The sequence below is a fragment of the Sceloporus undulatus genome, chromosome 2 (assembly GCF_019175285.1).
Source record: "Sceloporus undulatus isolate JIND9_A2432 ecotype Alabama chromosome 2, SceUnd_v1.1, whole genome shotgun sequence".
NCBI lineage: Eukaryota > Metazoa > Chordata > Lepidosauria > Squamata > Phrynosomatidae > Sceloporus > Sceloporus undulatus.
Genome location: NC_056523.1, coordinates 181,548,359 through 181,571,522, shown reverse-complemented (window position 1 = coordinate 181,571,522; position 23,164 = coordinate 181,548,359). Strand labels below are relative to the sequence as shown.

General features: G+C 41.7%; 1 protein-coding gene across 1 annotated transcript in view; it reads left to right on the top strand.

The window, feature by feature from the left end:
• Nucleotides 1–23,164, top strand: part of ITGA5 (integrin subunit alpha 5) — a 96,213-nt gene that overhangs the window by 66,867 nt on the left and 6,182 nt on the right. The window contains 11 exon segments of the mRNA XM_042449767.1: nt 1,031–1,138; nt 3,286–3,341; nt 5,320–5,474; nt 7,262–7,399; nt 8,718–8,785; nt 10,685–10,835; nt 12,051–12,143; nt 13,347–13,426; nt 14,409–14,489; nt 20,341–20,446; nt 21,403–21,555. Of these exon segments, the coding sequence (XP_042305701.1) occupies nt 1,031–1,138; nt 3,286–3,341; nt 5,320–5,474; nt 7,262–7,399; nt 8,718–8,785; nt 10,685–10,835; nt 12,051–12,143; nt 13,347–13,426; nt 14,409–14,489; nt 20,341–20,446; nt 21,403–21,555 (1,189 nt within the window).

Below are 23,164 nucleotides of genomic sequence, written 5' to 3'. Positions count from 1 at the left end.
ATTATTATTATTATGCTTTATTTATATAGTGCTGTAAATTTATATACACTATAAATAATGATGAAATGAAAAAGCTACCACATTCACAGGGTTATTTCTTTTTCTCTGCTTCTGTCTCTTTAACTTTAGTGCTCTCAGTACTTCAGTACTCTCAATACTTTAACACTCAGACAAACCACATACACTTGACTAAACACATAGCTCACTTTGTGCCAGGACATTTGGTTGCTCATGACTTGGAGCATTCACAGGAGCAACAATCCAGATGCCCCAAATCACTGAAAAAATCCCACCCATCACCTTGTAAATAACTGGCATATGAATCTATCCTATACCTCCCAGGGATGTAGTAAAGGTCAGATGGCCATTTTCACCATTTTCCATGGATTGTATCATGTCACTGCCCCATACCCTCCACCTGTTTTGATTTGGCAAGGGTCCTGATTAATCTTCTGACATTCCATTTTTTCAGCTACTTTTAAAATGTCCCAGTTTCTCTTTCCTCCTCCCACTTTCTCCTTTTGTCCTTGGCTTACTTTTCAAGGTTCTGAAGGGATTCGAATTCTGTTCTTCCAGAGTCCTAGACCATTAGACAAACCACTACACCACATACAGGCTGTCAGTTGCTACTAGTCATGATGGCTATATGTTGCTTCCAGTATTACAGTTTGTATACCTCTGAGCTCAAGAGTGCCTTTGCTTTCAGTGCCCTGTTTGTGACTGCATCTATTGACTGCAGTATGAAGAGAATGGTTAGTTGGATCGACCTTGGTCTTATCCAGCACACTTCTCCTTATGCTCTTACCTAAAAGAGAGAAGAGTATGGACAGATATAGTCCAGGCAGTGTAAGAGGATTTAAAAAGGCACAAAACTTAAGGGTTCAGTTGTGCCCCCTGTTTTTGCTTTGCCCAAAACCATCCCCATGACTTTGTCCTTCTGAGTTTTGGCTGTTTCCAAGCCACCTGAGTGCTTGCTTCCAAGGTCTTTGCTCTCAACTTGGATCAATTCTCTCTCCTACCCCACCTACAGGGGTCGTCCCATTGTTCATGCCAGCGCTACCCTCAGCATCTTCCCTAACATGTTTAACCCTGAAGAGCGAGCTTGCATCCTGGAGGGCACAGGAACACCGGTTGCTTGGTGAGTGATGTTTGGGCAAGAAGGAGAAGCCATTTTGGAAGGCACCATTGCAAGAACAAACTGTAAATGTCTTTACTCCCTCAAATTGATCTGGGAAGTGTAGTTTTGTTTCAGCACCTACCGTACTTCCCCCTAAGCTCCCCTTATGTTTCCAAGAGTTCCTTGGCAGACAGCATGACTCTTAAAGCTAATGCAAGGCAGCAGCTTCCCCATAGCAAGTGCAGGGATATCCTGAGCAGAGGTAGTAAGCACTATTCTTAGACTACAACCCCCAGAACTCTTGCTAGTGATACTGGCTGGGGGATTCTGGAAGTTGTAGCCCCCCTCCAAAGTAACTTCCAAACTCTGGTCTGGAGGGAAAGTTACCCACCTTTCATCAGGAAGTTTTCTAAGGTTTATCAGGCGGGACAGTGAGAAAACTCTATGCATATAAGATCTTGGTGGATTATGGTTGAAAGCAGTCTCACTGCTTTTCTTGTGAATAACGGGAAAGAAGAGATCTGGATTTTAAACCTTCATCAGTATTTTGTAGCCTGGTTTACATTTCCTTTTGCACTCTACCTTGTAGCTATATAAGACAGGGTTTGGAAATGTTGGGCTTTTTTTTACACAACTATAATTTGAATGTCTGTTCCTTTGATCTACTACTGGTCTAAATATGAATTCATTTGCCTATTTATTTTTTACTTTTATATCCTGTTTTTTCACTCAGTGAGCTCAAGACATTAAATATGGCTCTGCTTCCCTTTCCTGCTTTGTCCTCAGAACAATCTTGTGAGGTTGGTCAGTCTGAGAGAGAGGAAGTGGCTGAATCAGGGTGGATTTCATTGCTCAAAGGGGACTCAAACCTAGATTTCCCACACCCAGCCCAGGACTTTTAACCACTGTGCCACACTGACTCTCATGTTGTTGTGTAGCAGTGCAGAGAGCTGGAAGAAATCACTTGGTAGAAGCTTGTGACAGCTGCTGCCATCAAAAGCTGCAATAAATACCTAGAGAGGCCTCTGTCCTGCATGACCCAGCTCATCATTTCACAGATGAGCAACCTGGTACCCTGCAGATGCTTTGGACTTGAAGTCTATAAGCCTCAGTAAGCACCAGAACGGGTCTGCCCGTGGCTGTGAAACATCTCCGTGCCTGTGCTAGCCTTCATTGGCACACTGTACAAGTGACGAACTAGGAAGGGGAGAGTGCTGGCCCACTTTATGACAGCAGTGGAATAAATGATCACATGGAAATCATTTTCAGGTTATCTCTGTGTGGCTAAAAATAGCATGTCAGCCAGTCTTGTGTCTTCCAGATTTGCTTGGGCTAAGCAGGGTCTGTGCTGTCTTTCTGGCTGTGATAGGGATATGGGTGGACTGGAGCAGAGGAGGTTATTTACACAGACTTGAGTTTTTCAGTTGCTGAGCAACAGGGGGGGCTGTGTGTGTGTGTGAGGTGTTGGGGTTCTTGGCTGCATGTCCAACCTGTCAATTAATTGGCTGATTGTAGAAGACCAGAGGCCTAGCTGGGACCATATGATGGGAGGCTCTGACAGATCTCATCGTTCTAACACCCCAGTCAGATGTTATCACTCTCATTTTTCCATCGCTGCAACAGAAAGATTGGGCCCTTTCACACCACACAATTATAGTACTAGTCTACGGTTGTACTTTAACTGCCATGGTTCTTGTGAAGTTGAGGAGAATTCTCAGCCAATGAGCTCTAGTTCCTCACAATGCAAAGAGACTACTGTTACACTCATGTCCCACTGGTGAGCTTCCTCTAGGTAACTGACTGGCCTGTGTGGGAACAGAATGGTGGACTAGAATGACCTTTGATCTGATCCAGCAGGACTTCTGGCTGCAGGGATTAGCCTATCTATCTTGATTGGCTGCTCCTCCTTTGTATACTGAGTTGACTTTTTATTGTGTCAAAGTGCTTTGCAGTCATCATTGCCTCCTCAAGCAATCCACTGAAGGTGGCTCTTAATAGTATGATGCTACTATCAGTGGAATTGCAGAGGAAATCATGACCAAGCAATGGCTCAAACTCCAGACATTGAAACCACCAAGCCTAATTAAGCCTCTGTCTACTAGACCATCCTGCCTCTTACAGGTTTCTTTCAGTCACTCATTACTCTGTTCTTTCCCCCTTGTCACCAGCATCAACCTGAGCTTCTGTTTGAATGCATCTGGGAAGCATGTGCCTGATACTATTGGTAAGTAACAGGTTGGAGAAGTGATGGGATGAGGGAAGGGGCATGTTGGCAGGTGATATGTTTGCTGTCCAGGAATATTTTTGTCTTGCAAATGGGGATCCAATTGACCTCTCCGTGCACATCCATACCACCTGCAGTGCTGGCTGGGCAGAATGCTATCTCTCGGAATCTTGCAGAGATGATTTGTGGTCATCAACAGGCCAAAAGACTAGATCAAAGGTAGACAAGGTGTATTCATCCAGTTGTTGGACTGCAAACCCCATCATCCCTAGGTAGTTCAACCAGTGGAAAATGATGATAGGAGATGGGGGGGCACACATTTTCCAGCCCTGATTTACAGCATCATCAGCTGGAGGTTGACCCAATGCCAGATTTTCAGGTCTGTTTGGGAGGGCTCTTTACCCAGAAGCAGGAAATGGGGTCATGAAGTCACTTTGTGAAACAGATGGAAAAATCATTCAGAAGCAGCAGAGATAGTCAGATGATAATCCTGGGAGAAGACAGGCTTATATATAGCAAAAGACTACTCAGCAGTGAATAAACACAGGCCTGTTGCTCAGGCAAGACAGGGGGTGGCACAAACATTTACCTTAACTTTGAAATCAGACAGAGTTTTGGGGGTTGCAGGAAGAGAGATCCAGGACAGATTCTTGCCTAAATGATTCTTATCAGTAGGTCTGGAAATAAATAAAACAGTTGTTTGTTGTTAGGTTTCAGCTTGGAAGGCTATAGCAGCCATAAGCTGTATGGAGCCTGGGTTCATAGGGTGAGGTTTTTAGGATTGTTGTTAACTGCCCTTGAGTTGACCCCAACTCATGGTGACCCTGTGGATGAGACATGTCTAAGATCCCCTTTCCTCCATCTTCCCACTCAGATCCTGCAAATTAAGTCCCATAACCTATCTGATTGAATCTATTCATCTGGCATGTGTTCTTGCTCCCTTTCTACTACCCTTTCCTAGCATTATTCCTACCTTTTCTAGCATTGTTGTCTTTTCCAGTGAGTCATGCCTTCTCATGATATGGCCAAAATACGATAGCCTCGGGTTCATCACGTTGGCTTCCAAGGAGATTTCAGACTTGATCTGTTCAGGGACCCATTAGTTTGTCTTTTTGTTTTTCCATGATATCAGCATTCTTCTCCAGCACCACATTTTGAATAAGTTTATTTTCTTTCTGTCAGCTTTCTTCACGGTCCAGCTCTCACATCTGTAAATGGTGATGGCTTGGATGATTCTAACTTTACTGCTCAGTTGTATGTCTTTGCTCTTTAGGATCTTGCCTAGTTCTTTCATAGCTTCCCTTCTCATTCCTAGTCATCATTCTGTTCAGTGATTGATCCTAGGTGGGGCCTATATTCAACTCTGTGTATTCAGAGTTGGCCATGGTTTCCTTCTGTCCATTACCAATTGTTCAGCATGAACAACCAGCTTGGCAAGGGTCACATAATAGAAAAGACTAATAGAGTTCCACCTAGTCCTATAAATCTGCTGGCTGTGCCCTGTCTCTCTCAGTCTGAGAGTTGCTAAGGCACAGACAGAGCTCTAAAACTTCCTGGCCCTGCCTGCCTTTATCTTGGGTCATCTTGTCATGGCAAGCAAGAGATGAGGAAGAGCTAACAATGTGGAGAGGGAAAGCTGTCCTGTAACAGAGGTCCCAGGGATGCTTGCATTTTTAGGCCCTTTGTCAGTTTTAGGGATTTCAATGCGTTAGACATTATAATGAGAACACAGGAAGATGCTGTGGGGATGTTGCCCATGTACAAAGATGCAGAGGGCCCAATGCATGAAGGCACCTTCAGATGGAAGGTTAAACACAAGAAAACTGAGCAGTAGAGTGCATGTTTTGCATGTAGAAAATTCCATATTTAATCCATGGGGACACAGGGAGGAATGTCACGTAGCAGGTGGATGCTTTATCTGCTTGAGCATGGCACTGTTAAATCTCAGTTAGAAGCATGTTCTCTCTTATCTGGGCAGGATTCACTGTGGAGTTGCACCTTGACCGCCTCAAGCACAAAGGGGCAGTGAAGCGGGCGCTCTTCCTCCACACCCAGCAGGCCCACCTGATCCAGACTCTCCAGCTCCGTAATGGTGCCAGCTCTGAGTGTCGTGACATGAAGATCTACCTCAGGGTAAGTCACAAGCAGTGCAAGCAAGCCTTGCTGCCACTATTTAGAGAGAATCTCTAGCAGAAGGAGAAAGTCCTTGAAATGGCTTACATTATTTTTGCATCTCAGGCCAAATAGTGCACCTGTTTGACCCCTAATTCAGGGGTGGGCAAACAGAGGGTCTGGAAGCCACATTCACCCCACCCATTTTCCTTCCTCTGGATTAATGCAGGCTGCACCAGTTTTGTGGGAAAATTAAAAGGCTTTAAATAGATTTAGAATGGAAACTACTAAGGGCCTAGTCCTCTGTTTGAGGCCAATTTTTGTGGAGTAGTAGAAGGGCTCCCAGAGGCATCCTGCATCATTCTCACCCTAAATCTCTACATGGATCTCAACATAAATCATGATCTATAAAGAACATAGGACTTCATCTGGAAGAGAGGTTCAGTAGATCTTCCTGTTTGGAACCTGACTGCCTCTGAGTCTGCCAGTAAACAGCCCCTGCCTGCTGAGCTGTAAGGTTGTAATTTGGGTGGGTTAGAGGGGAATTTGTTCACCTTTTGATGCAAGTCTACCAGATTTAAAAAAGGCAGATGAGGGGCTATTTCCAGCTTTTAAAAAAATAAATATCTTTCCAAAAATTATGTGACTGGGGCCACTTGACAGCTTCAGAAACTGCCAGCGGGGAGTTTACCTACAGACAGCACTTTCCCTACACTTGCCTTTAAGGATAAGAAGAAGATAAAATTGTTGTTGTCTGCCTTCAAGTCATTTCTGATTTGTGGTGACCCTAAGGTGACCCTTTCATGAAGTTTCATGGCAAAATTCAGAAGAGGTTTGGTTTTGTCTTTCTCTGAGGCTGAGAATGTGTGACTTGCCCAGGGTCACACAGTGGGTTTCCACGGCTGAATGGGGAGTCAAAGCCTAATCTCCAGAACAATAGTCCAATGCTCGAATCACTACACCACCCTGGCACTCAGCAAGAAGCAAAAACCTTTCCTCAGTTAATGTTTTTACTGTCATGTGCATGTGTGTCTATAGGACAGAGTGGAACTTAGTAACTCTGGCACATGGTTGTCATTGTATAAATGGTAACAGCAATGTATATGGGATTTGACTGGATATGCAACTGTCTTGCAATCCCCACTGTTATTCTGAGAACCAGAAGAACATCAATGATCCCATACTCCATCCATTAAAAAAAAAGTTGTGGCACGTGCTTCAGGCACGTATTTATTTATTTATTATATTAATTTGTATCCCACTTTTCTCCCAAAATTGGGACCCAAAGCAACTTACAGTCTAAAAACTTACAGTTAAAAACTTACAAAGCTGACAGTAAAATGGAATTAAACTATTGCAATATTGAAACAGATCATTTGTTTAAAAAGAGAATAAATTTAAAAAGAGAAAAGCACTTTAAAATCATACACATCAAAACAACACACCAACTTGAAGATGTTTTTTTTAAAAGCTTTCTGTTTTAAACCCCTGTCTAAACAAAAAGGTATTAGTCTGCAGGTGGAAGGACAACAAAGAGGAGATTATTCTGGTCTCCCTTGGAAGGGAGTTCTAGAACCTAGGTGCAGCCACCGAGAAGGCCCTCTCTTCTGTCCCCACCAGTTGTGCTTGTGATGGTGGTGAGACTGAGAGAAGAGCCTCTCCTGAACATCTCAGAGCCTGGTTTGGTTCATACCGGAAGATACAGTCTGCCAAATAGCCTGAACCTGAGCCATATAGAACACCTTGTCCTCACTCTCTCTGTCTCTCTCTCTCTTATTCTCTCTCTCTCTCTTATTCTCTCAATCCAGGGCGAGTCTGAATTCCGGGATAAGCTGTCCCCTATATACTTGTCTCTCAACTTCTCTCTGGATCCAGAAGCTCCACCAGATGCACATGGTCTGCAACCCATTCTCAACTACCTCACTCACAACCACATTGAACAGAAGGTGTGTACTGTATGGGTGAGGGATTGTCCATTAAGGCTGGATGTATGTGTATGATTTTCAGTGCTCAATGAAAGTGTATTGAGTGCCATGGATTTATTCAGAAAAAGCTTCTTCCTTTCTCACAGGATAGACTGAAGCACAGTTGTGTATGCACATGAGAGAGGAAAGCCTAAGATGTGCCTCCTCCCTCCCGTCCCTTGATATGTGCCTGTTCAGTCCAGAACAGTCTAGTTTTCCAGTGTAGCCTTTTGCTTTCTCTGCTGCTGTGAAGATGCTACTGTGAGCTAGTATAGTGTAAAGCAGTGCTTCTCAAACAATCTGATGTGGCAGACTGGCAATCATTTCCCTAATATGCCATATTTGTGCCTTGTTGTTATTTTCCCATAGTAAGCTGGAAGTATGCTACAGATCAGCAGCTGATATATTGCAGTTTGACACTAGTGCAGGGGGTGCAGGGGCCACCACTTCGAGCAGCACTGCCATAGGCCAGGAGTGTGAGGAATATGTCACTCTCTAGACATTACTAGACTGCAGTTAAGCTAGCATAGCAGGCAATGAAGGATCATGGGAACTGCAATGCACCACTTTATAGAGGGCAACCTGGTGTTACAGCATAGGATGCTGTAACCCAGATTCAGATTTATGCCTCTCTTTGAGGTTCATGGGAGGAAGATGAGAGGACAAACATTAGTGACAACTTTCCTTCTAGATCATCTTACTGCAAGGGGAAGGATTATAAAGATAAAAAAGAGAGAAGGATCCCAGAGTGGGCAGTGAATGATATCATACTGGGAGCTTAAAATGTAGGTTGTTTTCATTTTTTCTGTCTGCCATTGTTTCTTCCTCCTTTGAGGAATCAATAAGTAGTACAAGTGGGATGTGATTTTCAGGGACCAAAGCAAGGGGTTTTTGTGGGGTTGCTTGTAGCTGAGGCCTGAGATTGTGGTCCAGAAAGACTCTTCTAGTACAGATGGTCTTTCATCATCATGGACTTGATTGCCTTGGCAGAGAATATGGTACCTTTCTGACAAAGCACATAAGTCCACATGTTTTCTGACTCAGTTTGGTTGCTTGTTAGCACCGTGATGCAACACACTTGTTTTTGGCACATTACATACCAGTAATTTGGGCAGTTGTGGTGTGAATAACAGTTGAGCTAGTTGGCTTCTTGGTACCTTTCACACTTGATACATTGTAGACCATGCAAGAGCCTGCAAGAGGTTAGCAAATATATACAGATTAACTGATTCCTCCTAGTGTAGGTGAACAGAGATCAAGAGGTGCATCTGTCTCATATCTGGTATTCTTTGTCCACCAGGCTCAGATTCAGCTTGACTGTGGTGAAGACAATGTCTGCGTCCCTGATCTCCAGCTTGACGTCTTTGGGTAAGGCTCTGCCCTGCTTCCTTTTGCTGAGCCTTAAACCAGGCTGAAATAAAGTAACTGCATGCCACTCGCCCCCTCAACATGGCCATTTCCCTGTTTTTAGAGAGCAGGAGGCTGAACAGGAACACATCTAATGATTTTCCTGTAGATGGACACTGCATCCACAGAGATTACTAGAAAGTTTTTGTGAGCTATGTGCTTATGGCATCCTTGCAGCTCATCCAGCTACAAAAAAATAGTTGGACGTGTCTGCACTCTTCCCCTGCTTACTGACAACATGGAGTGCTTAAATGTGAATTTTGAGGGGTTTTTTGCTTATTTCATGGTTGGAAGAGAATTCTGACTCACCAGGATGCCAACAGATGCATATGAATACGAACATATGTTTATGTGCACAGCTTTGACATTGGAGCCCCATGGAGCCACAATCTCCCTTGCTTATACTTGACATTTTGCTTCCCCCTTGTAATGACTGGGCTCCAGTCAATTGAGGTCTTCTTCAGGCAGTAAAGGGAGGTTTATGCAAATACAGAATGACATCACTGCTATGGAAGGCTCACTTGACCAGTCAGTGAGCAAGATAAAGGTTTTTCTGCAAGCTTCCATGAGAAGGAGATATAAGGCCTCAGAGACCAAGTGGCACTTGGGAGAGAGAGTGTCGGTTAGAAATCGGGAGTGATAGTTAAAGAGTGAATCTTGGAAGTTAGTATCAGAACAGGACGTTTAGGTTTATTTATTTTTTTAATAGTGTGTATGAATGGAATATTATATACTTACAAATATTGTACCCTGCAAGATTCTATCTTGTATGACTTATATTGTAGTTATATTTTGTTATTTATAATAAATATCTCCTTAAAGTATCTACTACTCGACATTCCTTTTACCTGTGTTCTGGCTCGGTTGATGCTTGAAATGATCAGTAAAGAAGTAGAAATAAAGTTCCTTAACCGGTCCCAGTGTAGGTTAAGAGAAATTATTTTATAAATCCACGGGGTGGAGGCAGCATGATTTAAGGAATTTAAGGGTCGGCTGGGCTAAAAGCCATAACAGGGCCGTGGTTTGGCTGCTTGGACCACAGGAGAGCATTACACCCCTGGTGCCATCAAAGGGAAACAAAAGAGTGCAGGATAGTCAATGGACACATAGGTCAATACAAGATTTCATACTTTGCATGGAAAAGGTTCTAGGTTTAATTCCCAGGGTCTTCAGCATCTCCAGGCAGGGTCAGGGAAGGCTTATGTTGGAACTGCCAGGAAGCGTCACTGCCAGGAATTATTAAGCTAGATGAACCAGTGGTGTGTCTTACTAGAAAGCTTTCTTCCTGAGATCTGTCAAAGATCATCTAATTAATCATGATAAGTCTCCTTTCCCTCTTTATTTTTTGGTAGCATTGAAAAGGTTCCTATTTCAGTACTTAGGAAGCAGATTCCAGCAGTTGAGGGAAATAATATAACTCCAGATATCCAGTATTGTGCACATTTGAGATACTTTTTAAAAAAAAAACACTTGTAAAAGTGTGTGTTGTGGTTATTTTCTATCAGTCTAATAATAATAATAATAATAATAATAATAATAATAATAATAATAATTATTATTATTATTATTATTATTATTATCCCACCTCTCCCTGTATTGGATCGAGGTAGGTCTTACGTCGCGTAATAATGCTAGCAATGGTATTAATGTTCAGGATAACATAGATGCAGAAGAGTTTGTATCTGATGTATCTCACGTGTAGAAAACACCCATTGTCCTATTGTCCAAAATGGAGAAGCTGTGGCACCCCAGATATCGATGTTGAACTTTTTGTCCTTGCCTTGGCATGCCTGTATTTTAGCTTTGGGGTCATCCACTTTGGTATGTGCTCTCACTCGTTCTGGACCTAATCCTTTGCAGAGATCATTCCGTTGTCTATCTGGGAGACAAGAACGCACTGAACCTCTCATTCCATGCTCAGAACCGTGGAGAAGGTGGAGCCTATGAGGCTGAGCTACATGTTATCATCCCACCAGAAGCAGACTACACAGGGGTTCTGCGGAACCATGGGGTAGGTTTAATATCCCCATGCCTTTCTTCAGGCTTTGCATCTCATTGGTTGGAAATGTGGGGTGTGAGTTTATTTTACAGACTTCTCTGAAAAGAAGCCTTGACATCAGGACACAGGAGCAAAGCTGTTCCATATTCATGATTCTTTATTTCCCTTATATTCTGATACATAATGTAGATTTCCAAGGGTCATTATTTGAGCCATTGTTTTTTTAAAGCAGGAACTTTGTAATGAGCTGAGGAAATATGTTTGCTGTCATGCAGATTTGCAAAAAGTGGTACTCCTCATGAGAAAGGGAACTTCTATAAGTATATCATATTGCACGTCAGTACTGGTTTTGTAGTTGTAATTATTATGACCACTCCTTGCAAGGGTCCCGAGAATGAGGCCATAACAAATAATCAGTGAGGTTGCCTTGCTTAAAAGCAACTGTCCCTTCTCATCTCTTGGAAGGCAGAGCTCTAGGCATGTCCTAAGCCTCCTAAACTCTCCTGTTGCCTCAAGTGCCATGAAGGCTCTTATTCTTTTAACTATCAGTCCAGTTGGCTGCTGTGTGAGAAACAAGGAGGTCAGGCAGTCAGATGTCCTCAGCCAACCCTGCTGCTCTTGGAAGAGGATTTCCTCCTTTTCTCATATACACAAAGGAGGGAATGGCTCTTGTTTTAAGATGGCTCCTATTTGTGACATTATCAGTGGCAGTATATCTCAGTAGCAGGCCTACCTCAGCCTACCAATTAGAATGGAACCCCTTCCATTCTAATCATACATTTTGAATGCAAATCAATCATTCGTTTTGAATTTAAAAATTAAACATTGCTGTTTTTAAATCTATCTAATAGTGTCGCTTATTCCATACAATGACTCAACTAAGATTTAAAAAAAAATAGATGATTGACAACCATAATAGTGAGAGTTCTGACAATTTTCTGTTAGAAAACTCTGGATGCTATCCATCCTTTCACTGCTCTTATTCCTTCACAAAACTTTCCCCAGGATTTCTTAGGTTTAGAGGGAATGGCTACTGAAAAAGGTTCAATTCTGTATTGGCCTTGTGCTTTATTTGTCCTTTGCTTTGGTATACAGAACTCACCAAGAGTTGCTTCTGGGGAAATATTGCTACACTCTGTCTTCCCCTCTTGTTCCCTTCCCTTCACAGAGTAATGGGCAATGGCAATTTCCTCTTCTTATCATGACTCTTTTTGCCTTTCTCTCTAGAACCTTTCCAGCCAGAGCTGCAACTATGACACAGTGAATGACACCAAGATGGTCATCTGTGACCTTGGCAATCCAATGAAAGCAGGCATCAATGTAAGTGTTTGGGCTCTTTGCTACTGAGTATTTGTTTGGGTCAGGAAATATGGGACTTGTATAACTTCTTCCTGGAATCTGGGACATGGTAGGAGATTCTGGTGTGTGTGTGTGTGTGTGTGTGTGTGTGTACTATATATATATATATACACACACACACATATACACATACATATATATACACACACACACACATACATACATATACATATATACACACACATCTCATACATAAAATAAGCAAATCAACCACAAATACCATACAGAATGAACACAAAGAAAGACACAGTTCCCCTACTCCCTATTATAATTACAAAGTCTGCTATGATGTACAGAGCCCAGTATACCATAACCTAAGAACTGAGCAGAATTCGAAAATATTTACTTTTGATCTACAGATCCCAGAATCCCACAGCCAGCATCTCCACTGGCCATGCTGGCTGTGAGATTCTGGAACATGTAATCCAAAAATATAACTTTTCCAAACGTTGGAACTAAAATACCCAGAAATCTAACTGCAGTGAAGGAAAACCTAGTAATGAAGTAGGAGCGGTGCATGTAATTATTACCTGTCCAAGAAGGCATGGGAAAACAAGCTAGATTGTATCAAAGACACCTTAAGTTAGTTGTTATGGGAGCTCTATAGCAAAGCATGAGATGGATCTTCAGTGTCTTTTAAGGTGTTCCAAGTAAGGATTGTGATATCACCAGAAAAGATGCTGAATGTGCAAAGCACATTTGTAGGGTGGGAAGAACTTGTAAAAAGTGTCCAGAGGTTTGCAGGGCTATTAACCTAGAAACATATATACATGCAAACACCAATCAGACATTTATCTATAAGTGGAAATCAGCTCTTTGGGATAAGACTAATTCGTACTGCACAGAATAGCAATCATTCTTGGAGAACTGCCCAGTTAATTAGGCCATATTTTTGATCTAGTAGAATGTAATGTCCTTCACGAAATGAGAGGCCACATACCTCTGTAGCAGCCATGGTAATTAAGAATTTGCTTGATCATACACCTATGAAGACTTGGCTTATGCTGCACACACCTGGCATTAGTGCACAATATTAGTTTCCTAATATTTTTCACTTGTTTTTAAAGTCTGCCCCATTTTAGCTTCTAAATAACTCAGAGTGGCTAATGTGAAAAATCAGGGGGTCCGTTACTAATCTCTTGTCTTTTCATGTCTCTCTTGTAGCTTTGGGGTGGGCTCCGCTTTACTGTGCCTCATCTCATTGATGCTAAGAAATCCATCCAGTTTGACTTTCAGATTCACAGGTAAAAACACAAGGGGACTACCTCCCAATACAACTCACTTAAATTAGTGTGACTCCTCTTACCAGCCAGGAATGCACTGAGCAGTTTGGAAGTAGATGAGTGTTCCTGAGAAATATATCTGCCATTAATGATCTGACTGATGAGCCACAGCGTTCCGCAAGACATAGTTTGAAGGAATTAACACTTGAAGTGATTAGCAAAAGTACAATAGAAATTGGTATGATTGTGAAGCTGTGGTAGCACAGTACTTAAATGCCGGTACTGCAGCCACTCACTCATAACAAGCCACAAAGTTCTGAGTCCAATCCCAGCCAGGGGCTCCAGGGTCGACTCAGCCTGGCATCCTTCTGAGGTTGCTAAAATGTGTACCCAACTTGTTAGAGGCAATTAGCTTACATGTTGTAAACCGCTTAGGGAGTGCACTGATAAGCGGTATAGAAATGTACTTGCTATTGCTACTGCTATGATTCCCAGGATGCTTGGGAAAGGGCACTCTAGCATGCATAATGTTGTGAACATTTGATGCCTTGGAGACAAAATGTAGAAAAAGCTATACAACCACTCCTCCACATTTGCAGGTCAAGCATCCATGGATTTGATTATTTGCTGTCATATCTGATGCTGCCCTATACATGACTGAAAAAATATGTTAGCTCTAGGCATTTGTAGGCCCTACAGTGTGATTTTGTGGTCTGTTCTATGGAGGACCTACAAATGCCTAGAGATGACATATTTTTTCAGAGAGAGAAAAAACAGTGGGCCTATATTTTCAGTTTTTCTACTTTTGCAGGGATCCTGTGCCCTTAACCTCTGTGATAGTTGGGGGCTTCAACTGTATTCTGAACAGAGTCATGTATTATGATTACAAGCCCAAATGACCTTGATGCTTCTTCTGGCATCACTTATTCTTCACAGTTCTACCACTTCATGCACACCTTCTCATGTGTAACCAAGTTGTCATACACAATCTCTTTCTCCACAGCAAGAACGCAAACAATTCCCACAGTGAGGTGGTGTCATTTCCCTTGCGTGTTGAAGCTGCTCTCCGTATCTCAGCTCATGGGTGAGTGTGATGTCAGGTATAAAGGATACAGTCCAGTGCTTTAAAAAAATTTAGAAGTTTGGGTGCATTAAATGCAGAGCTCAAAATTTTACTTTGTGTTCTTCAGCTCCCCAAATCCAAATGGTCATTCTGGGTGAGGTGTTCTGGGTGTTTGTGCAATCTGAGTCTCCCTCATCTGGAATTCCAAAACTAGAAATACTCCCAAGAACCAAAACTGTGGCTGAGATAGTGACATCTTTGCTTTCTGATGGTTCATATGAAACGTCAGTGAATTTCATGTCCCGTCTCCAGGATTTCTCATTATGTATTATGTATATGCAAATACAAATATTCAGAATTCCCCCCCCTCCCTTAAAAAAATCCAAAACACTTCTAGGTGTGTTTTGAACCAAACATTTCTGATAAGGGAGAATCAACCTGTAGTTCAAAAAGGTAACTTTTCCACTCACAGCCAAATATATTTGGAAGCCTCTTACCACCAGCCTAGAAAACCCACCCATTAATCCTGAATGTTTGCAGGAAAATTATAATTTCACAGTGGTTAGGGAGTAGCATAGTGTACCTGATAAAAAGGAGGCTTTAGAGAAAGGTTGATTACACCAAAAATTCTGAAATTGACCCGGTAATTTGAAAAAAAGCAATTTTGTTAAAAATTTCCCCCTCCCAATTTAGTCTCCAGTGTTGCTTTAGCAAATCCTTTCCACATTCATATTTACTTGGGAGTAGGTCCCATTCAACTCCATCTGGTTTATTTCTGCTTAGAATTGCATAGGACTGCACTGTTAATCTCTGATTCACTTGCAGACACATGCATGCACGCGCACACACATGAGGCATGAAATGTCTTCTAAATCTTAGGAGCTGCTTTGAATAAAGCACCTATGGATTTAAGCAAAATATTATTTAAAAAGAAAAAAAATCAAACATTAAAAAGAAAGTTTTCCTAATATTTCAGGCCTTTATCTTTTTCAACAACCTGTTTTATCTTTTTCAAAAACCTATTACTTCAGGCCTTTATCTTTTTCAACAACCACACTTTGGAATTTGGTGCACAGCTAAAAAAACCCGGCTTACCATTGCTGGTTTGAATCCTAATTTGGGCTGCTTCTGGATATTATCATACTCAAAATGCTGCCAATGCCGCTGGCCGGGTGCAGCCCAGGTAACTTCCGGCTAGAAGCCGTGCTCAGCCAGCCTCTTTTCAAAATCGGGAAGCTCCCAGCTTTGCAAACTGGCCAGTTGAGTGTGGCTTCTAGCTGGAAGTTACCCTGGCTGCACCCAGCCAGCAGCATCTGCATCATTTTGAGTGTGATAATATCCAGATGCAGCCCAAATTAGGATTCAAACCAGCAAAGGTTAGCCAGGGTTTTTTTTAGCTGTGCACTAAACTCCTTTTTTTCAATCACCATCTTTCAGTCACTGTATCTCAAACAATAAAATCAGCTTCCAAGGGGAATGAACTACAATCCCTTGTTTCCACATACAAATCACTGCTTGTTGTTGCTGCCATTGCAGCCCAAGGAATGTATGTGTTTGAACCAGATCCAAGAAACAGGTCTTCAGTGTCTGCATTGGCAAGATAATATTGGAAACAGTGATAAAGACAAAATACCAGATGCTTGGCTTTACTGATTGGACTTACTTCTTCATCCCCATAGGAGCTTGGTAAATCAAGAGAGAAACAGTGTTTCTGACCATATTTGAGGGTGCTGAGGAATGAGGGGCAATTAGCAATAATGTGCAATCCAATGGACAGTTGGCACCATCAATCAGGGATTCACAGACCACACAGCTGTTTGCACTTTGTATTGGCTGGATCATGAGAGTCTGGAAATCCTAATGTCTTTCCACTTTTGTACTTGACATAATTAGACATTGTTTAAGACTTTTTAAAAAACTAAGTGCACTCCCATGTGGTGGGAGATGGTATTTACCATGATAAAGAAACTTGAAATTTCTCCAGCTGGGGACAAGTACAATATAGATAGGAGAGAACCTCTTAGAAAATATTGCCAATATAAAAATGACCAGTGTCCTAATCACAAAGACAAATTTTTGTGTGTTGAAGGAGTCAGGTTACATGCTCCTATTTAAGCAATTGGCTTGCTTCTCAGACCTAACTGTGTAGTGGAAAGGCCAATGTGGTGTAGTGGTTAGAGGGTTGGAATGGGATTTGGGAGATTCAAATTCAAGCCTTGGAAATCATTGGGTTACCTTGGACCAATTCTCTTTCTTATCCTCTCTCAGCTCAACAAACTTGTTAAATGGGGAGAAAGAGAATCATATACAACATGTAGAAAATGCAGGCTATTGTTTTGTTGTGTGCCTTCAAGTCACTTCTGACTTATGGTGACCCTAAGGTGAACCTATCACAGAGTTTTCTTGGCAAGATTTGTTCAGAGGGGCTTTGCCTTTTGCCTTCCTCTAAGGCTGAGAGGGTATGATTTGCCCAAGCCCCCCCAGTGGGATTCCATGGCCAAGCAGGGATTTGAACCTTGGTCTCCAGAGTCATAGTCCAACACTCAAACCACTACACCACACTGGCTCCCAAACTAATAAATAAATCAACATGGTTTACTGCTCACACTATCCATTCTGCCATTCACGTTCCTGAAAATGTCCAATGTTGCAGGGAGATTGCATTGACTATGGTGTGAAACAGACAGGCATAAAAGGCCTACTTCCAGGTGTCTTGGGAGCATGGCATACAGACAACACACATCTCCAGGATGCCTGGAAGCCACCTTCAAGTCGCCCGGCTGCCCGGAGGTGGGCCAGCTTCCAGGCACTCCAGCAGTATGGTATTTATATGCCATATGCCACTGAAGCACCTTAAAACTGGCCTCTAGCTGCAGTGGGAGGAAAAGCCAGCTTTTTGCCAGTGCAAAAAGGAGCATCTGTTTGCCACTTCTTTTTCAGCTGGCAAAAAGTTAGATTTAGTCCACAGTGTGTAGTTGCCACAGCCCCAATCCACCTTCAGAAAGGGCAGCTTAAAGCAACCCCTTCAGAGCAGCCTTTTTCACCCCTATGTGAGTCTTTGCTCCCAGATTCCCACTGAAATGTTACCTCTGGTATGAGACAGCCTTGGTGTCATGGCAGGTAGGCACCATCTCCACCAGTTGCCTCTTTCAGAGGTATATATCTAAGAGAACATCATCTTGTAATGACTTACCTGTCCAAATTAGCATAGACAGTGGGCCTCATTCCAAACCAAATTCACATGATGTATACAGTAAAAGTGGAGTTAAGGAAGAACTCCAGTCTCTCTTAGCAATGGTGCCTGGCATTCCTTGAAGAAACTAAAATAATACGGAAGAACAGCAGTCACAACCAAACCAAAGTGTATTTTGTATTACAAAAATATGACCTGAAATAGCGAACTAAATAACTGTAACCACATTCCACACGTTTTTGTAATTATATCGATTTTACTGTTTATTTTGCAGTCGTGCACTCTTTAAATAATAATAATAATAATAATAATAATAAAATGTATTTATATCCCGCCCCTTTGAGGTCAATCAGGGCAGCTAACAGCAATAAAATACAATACATTATGCATCTAACATCTACTTCCCTCCCCCCCTTAAAAATTATTAAATCAATTATAATTAAAACCAACAAATTAAAACAACATCAACACATACACATTATTACAAAACAAAACAGAACAAAACAATAAACTACGGTAGCATTCTACTTGAATTTGAAAGGGAAGACCTTGAAGACTCTCGAGAGAAGAGGGTTCCTGAGGCCAGGGTTATCTATTCTGGAAAGGCCTGCCGGAAGAGATCCGTCTTGACAGCCTTTTTAAAGCTGTCTAAAGATGTCAACTGATGGATCTCGTCTGGCAGGTCGTTCCATAATCTGGAGGCAACAACAGAAAAAGCCCTCTGGGGGGTAGCCGAAAGAAGGCCTGTCTCCCGTAATCATTTTTCTAAAGAGAGTGTGGGAATCTTTGCCTTGTCCTTCTAGATGCATAACAGCAGTGTGTGGCTGCTTAGAGCCATCGAAAGGCAATGCTCAAAAGTTATCGCATTTATATCTAGCTGCATTTTAAATTTAGTTCTGTTGTACTGAGAAGTTCCAGGACTCATGTATGGCTCAAAGGCTCACTCACTTGAGTGAATATAACATACTTGTATCATAGATCAGTGTTACCTCTGGAAATCAGCACATTTGTACACACTGCTAAAAACTCATTACAATTTCCTATGTGCATCTACTCACATTAATTAAGCCAAAATACTGAGAAGCCATTGGCTCAGAGTAAATCAGTAGTAGCCCATTGAAGTCTTTCCTTCCACCACCACCCCCAACAAATTTCATTATCATGCAGAAAGACATTTTGGATGGGGATTTTTGGGTTTTTCCAAGTTCAATTGGCTTTGAAAGAGTTAAACTGCCCCTTCTGCTTTGTTCACCAACACCTTCTCCTTCCCATATGGCAATGAAGCTTAGAATTAAAGTTCTTGTCAGATCCTAATAATGAAGTGGGATGACACTTCTTGACGCTTTTGTGTCTCCAAACCCTTATTGTGGCTTACAGACAAATAATTTTTTTGTACAACTGGGGCCCAAATCTTTTAAGTACCTCACAAAGCCCCTACTAGAGATAATGGAGGATGTAGTCCAACACATTTGGAAGTCACTGGATTGGGCAAGGCTAGTGCAGGAACTTCCAGGCTTGCAGTTCTAGCGCTCCCTCCTTGTGGAAATGCAAAAAGGCATTCAGAGAATAACTTTAGATGATGCAGACAAGCCAACTTTGTTTGGAGACTTAAGCTCCAAAGAAGACAATGAACAGTTTTACATGAGAGCTTATATCTGGGTACTGGAATACACAAGTCAGGTTTTAGGTTAAATATGTGAGCTTTGAACAGAAAACAGGCAACTGGGAGCACAGTGATTAGCAAATCCTCTTAAGTAGTTAGCTAACTCTTAAACAAGAAATGTACACATAGTCTACTGTTTAAACAGCAGGTCAAAAGTTGAAATCACAGTTCAAAAGTATTAAGAGAAGCATCTCTCGTATCAGTCTTCATGAACTCTACTAAACAGTGCCGACTTCAAAGTCCAGTAGATTCCCCAGAAAAGCCTTGGTTGCCCAACCAACAGTCGTCTCCAGACAGGACATCTACTGTAGAAGAATGCCTCCTAAGCAGATAATAAGCTCTTGTCTAATTGAAGCAACTCCAACCCAAGTAAACTTTAATTATAACATACCATAGAGACAAAATTCCATCATCTTGTAAGCCTTTCAGTAAACAAGACCAGACAATTTTGGCTTTAGGTTAGCCTGAAGTCAGGATGTCACAGATTTTTAATACCAAATTGAGAATTATTAAAAGGTAAATTAAATTAAATGTTCCTTACTCCCAGGAAGTTGCCTTATTATTGTATTATTGTTTTTATTGTACTTCTATGTTGTAAACCGCTGTGATCTGTATAGGAATAGCGGTATAGAAATAAATGTTATTATTTTATTATTATTACATTATACTCCAGTCATGCCTCTCCAAGCAATTCTTGCACATTTGTGACACATTTTGATGGAAGGGGGCTATTAGTGTCCCTTGCTAGTCAAATAGTGGGGAATCTTCATAATAATGGGGTGACTTTAAGCTACTGAAAGTAGTGGTTTCTGGACCAGTACTGGTCCCCAAGCCATCAGCCACTAATCTCCAAATAGTTTCTGGAAAAGAAAGAAACAGTTGTAGCAAAATAACAGAAATTTGTTGCCATTCCCTATGCATTGAGTCCAAAGCTCAAACCACTACACCACACCGGCTCTCGGTGTCTGGAAGGATTTTATTTCCCACCTAAACTGCTTTGTCTTCCTTTCCAACAGAGCATCTATGCCTGACGCCGTGTCCCTTCCCGGCTCTGGCTGGGTCCCAGGTCGATCAATGCACCGAGAACAAGATGTGGGCCCCGGTGTGTGCCATGTCTATGAGGTTAGTGTGATGAGTTGAGAAGGTGAAGCTGTGGCGGGGTCACAGTTTGTCTGCGGGCAGGGTTACTCTTGCTTTCAGAAGCCTATCATATGTTTATAGTTTATAATGGCTGAAAGTTTTGATTCTTTTTCAGAACCACAAAAAATATTCTGAATTCTGTGGCCAATACTACTGTCTGTGTAGGCATTTTTCTTCCTGTCTTGTTCTTGCATAGTTGTAGCACAGACAGCATCTCATGTTCTTACAAATAGTTTTTCTCTCAGACACACCTATATGAAAGCAAAGCTAAGGTTTAGAAACAGATGACATATTTTGCATGCAAATGATCCCAGGTTTGGGCTCCTGTCATCTGCCATTTGAAAGATCTAAAAAAAACACATGATGGGAAAACTTCCCCATGCTCAATATTTTATTTGTTTATTTCATTTCTATGCCAGCTTTCTCCCAGAAAGGGACCTAAGGCGACTCATAGATAAAAGTGTTTAAAATCACATTAAAAATTTAAAAACAATTAAAGTGACCTAGCCAAGGACAGTATAAAATGACATAAAACATACAAACGTTTAAAAAACATACCTAGATTTTTTTAAAAAGTTTAAAAAACATAACACCCTTTATAAAAGCCTTCCTGATATGATTATATAATAAAATTCTGTTTGAATAAAAATGTCTTTTGCCTTCCAGTGAAAAGAAAGCAGGGAGGGGGCCAGCTTGGCATGAGCTTTCTTAGACTTGAGCCTACTTTCTGAGATGAGCCCCAATTCATTCTGTGCATCTGAGGAACAGACCAAGTCTATGAAAGCTTATGCTACAAAATCTTTCACTCATTTTATCTTATAGGTGCTACAAGATCCCTTTGAACACTAAACAAAGTGGGCCAAAGTATGACCTGATCTGATGCATATTCCTATGTTCCACTGATTATTTCCCCCTCCCCTCTTATTTTTTCCCCGCAGTTTGTAAATGACGGACCAAGTGCCATCAGTGAGGGAATCTTGGACATCAGCTGTCCGCTCCAAATGCAAGGGCGACCTGTGATGTACGTCACACGCTACATGGTGCAGGCAAATTGTACCTCCAGCCATCCTATCAACCCATCACGCTTGCAGGTAAAAGATGGGAAAGGAGTGGGAAGGAAGTGGGATGGGAGGATTGCAGGGGATGTGAGTTTTGGGGATGGAGCTCAGCCTCTGATACCAAGGATAAGACAAGCAAGAACATTTAGGGCCTTATCGTATTTCAAAAGAAAGATGAAAAGCACAGAAGTTGCTTCTGGCTTACCCTCCTACACAATGTCATAGTATTTCCATTCTCCCTCCAGAGAGAGCCAGTCATAGATGCATAGCTTTTGCCAAATGGATTTTTCAAGCATCATCTTCCTTGTCAGTAGAGCAGAAGTGCTTTGTAGGCATGTGGGACAGTAAGCCAAAAGCTGCTTCTGTGTCACTGCCTTTCATCTTTCTTTTGAAAAGCGATCAGGCCCTGAGTAACACATGCTGAGGAAGAGGACAATAACTTCATTGGCAGAACCCCCGTGCTTTGCCCCTTCTTAAGCCCTTTTTTATCTTTTACCCACATACTTGTTGCCATTTTTGTAACGTGCTTCATTATTTAGATACAGATATTGTGTATGTTTTAGTATGCAGTTAGTCACACACATAGCATATCTGTTCCCTGGTCCAATGTATATCTCTTGTGAGAAGGATGAATTGCCTGTGTGGGATCATTACAAATGAAATTGAAAATAAAACTGTCAGTATCTCAATGCTTTTATACCAAGCTATGAGGTGACCATACCTGCGACATTGTGCAGTTTTGGTCACCAGATCTCAGAAAGGACAGCATAGAACTTGAAGAGATCAACAAAATAACCAAAGAATATGTGGTCACCAAAGCAAAGGAATGGGTAGGGTTTGTTCTTTAAAAGAGTGGTTGATTGCCAAAGGAAGAGACTGCTAAAAATTGTGTTTTGATGATGAAAGTTTCTCCTTTCTCCCATTCTTAGCAGAAAGGCGATACTAATTGCTGTTCATTAGTGTAGCAGTAGCTCCTCAGGAAGAATTAATTGACAGTTTTTGTTTTTAAAAATGTAATACAGTTATCACTCCACATTTGTGGATTTGATATTTGCGGATTTGATTAATATGTTCTTTCTAGGAATATCTACATGCTCCAGTGCAACTCTATGGTCAACTTTAACTAAAATTTGCACTGAAAGACCTAGAGATTCCTAGAGAGACTACTCTACTAGGCATTTGTAGCTCCTTCAGTGCAGTTCTATGGTCAGTGTCTGTTGGACATTAACCACAGAGTTGCATTGGAGGAGGACCTAGAGATTCCTAGAGAGGTGTCCTCCCAGGCAAAAACATGGTGTTTTTGTTATTTGCAGTTTTTCCATATTCATGGGGGTCTTGTTCCAGTTCCAATAGAAGGATCTACAAGGTTTGACCAGAATAAAAGTGTCTTGTCACACCTGAAAGACAGAACATCAAGGTTAAGGAAAGCATGGCCCAAGGGCTCCAGACCTTGAAGTTCCTTGATTCCCCAGAAATATTTGGGAAGAATCTAATTTATTATGTCTCATGTGCCTTATGGTCACTTAATGATTCGGGGGAAGGCCTCTTGTAAGTCTGAAACAGATGGAGGACAGTGGCGTCATTAAGGTTGGCATCACCCAATGTAATAACTCATAGTGACACCCACTCTTCATTGACCTTC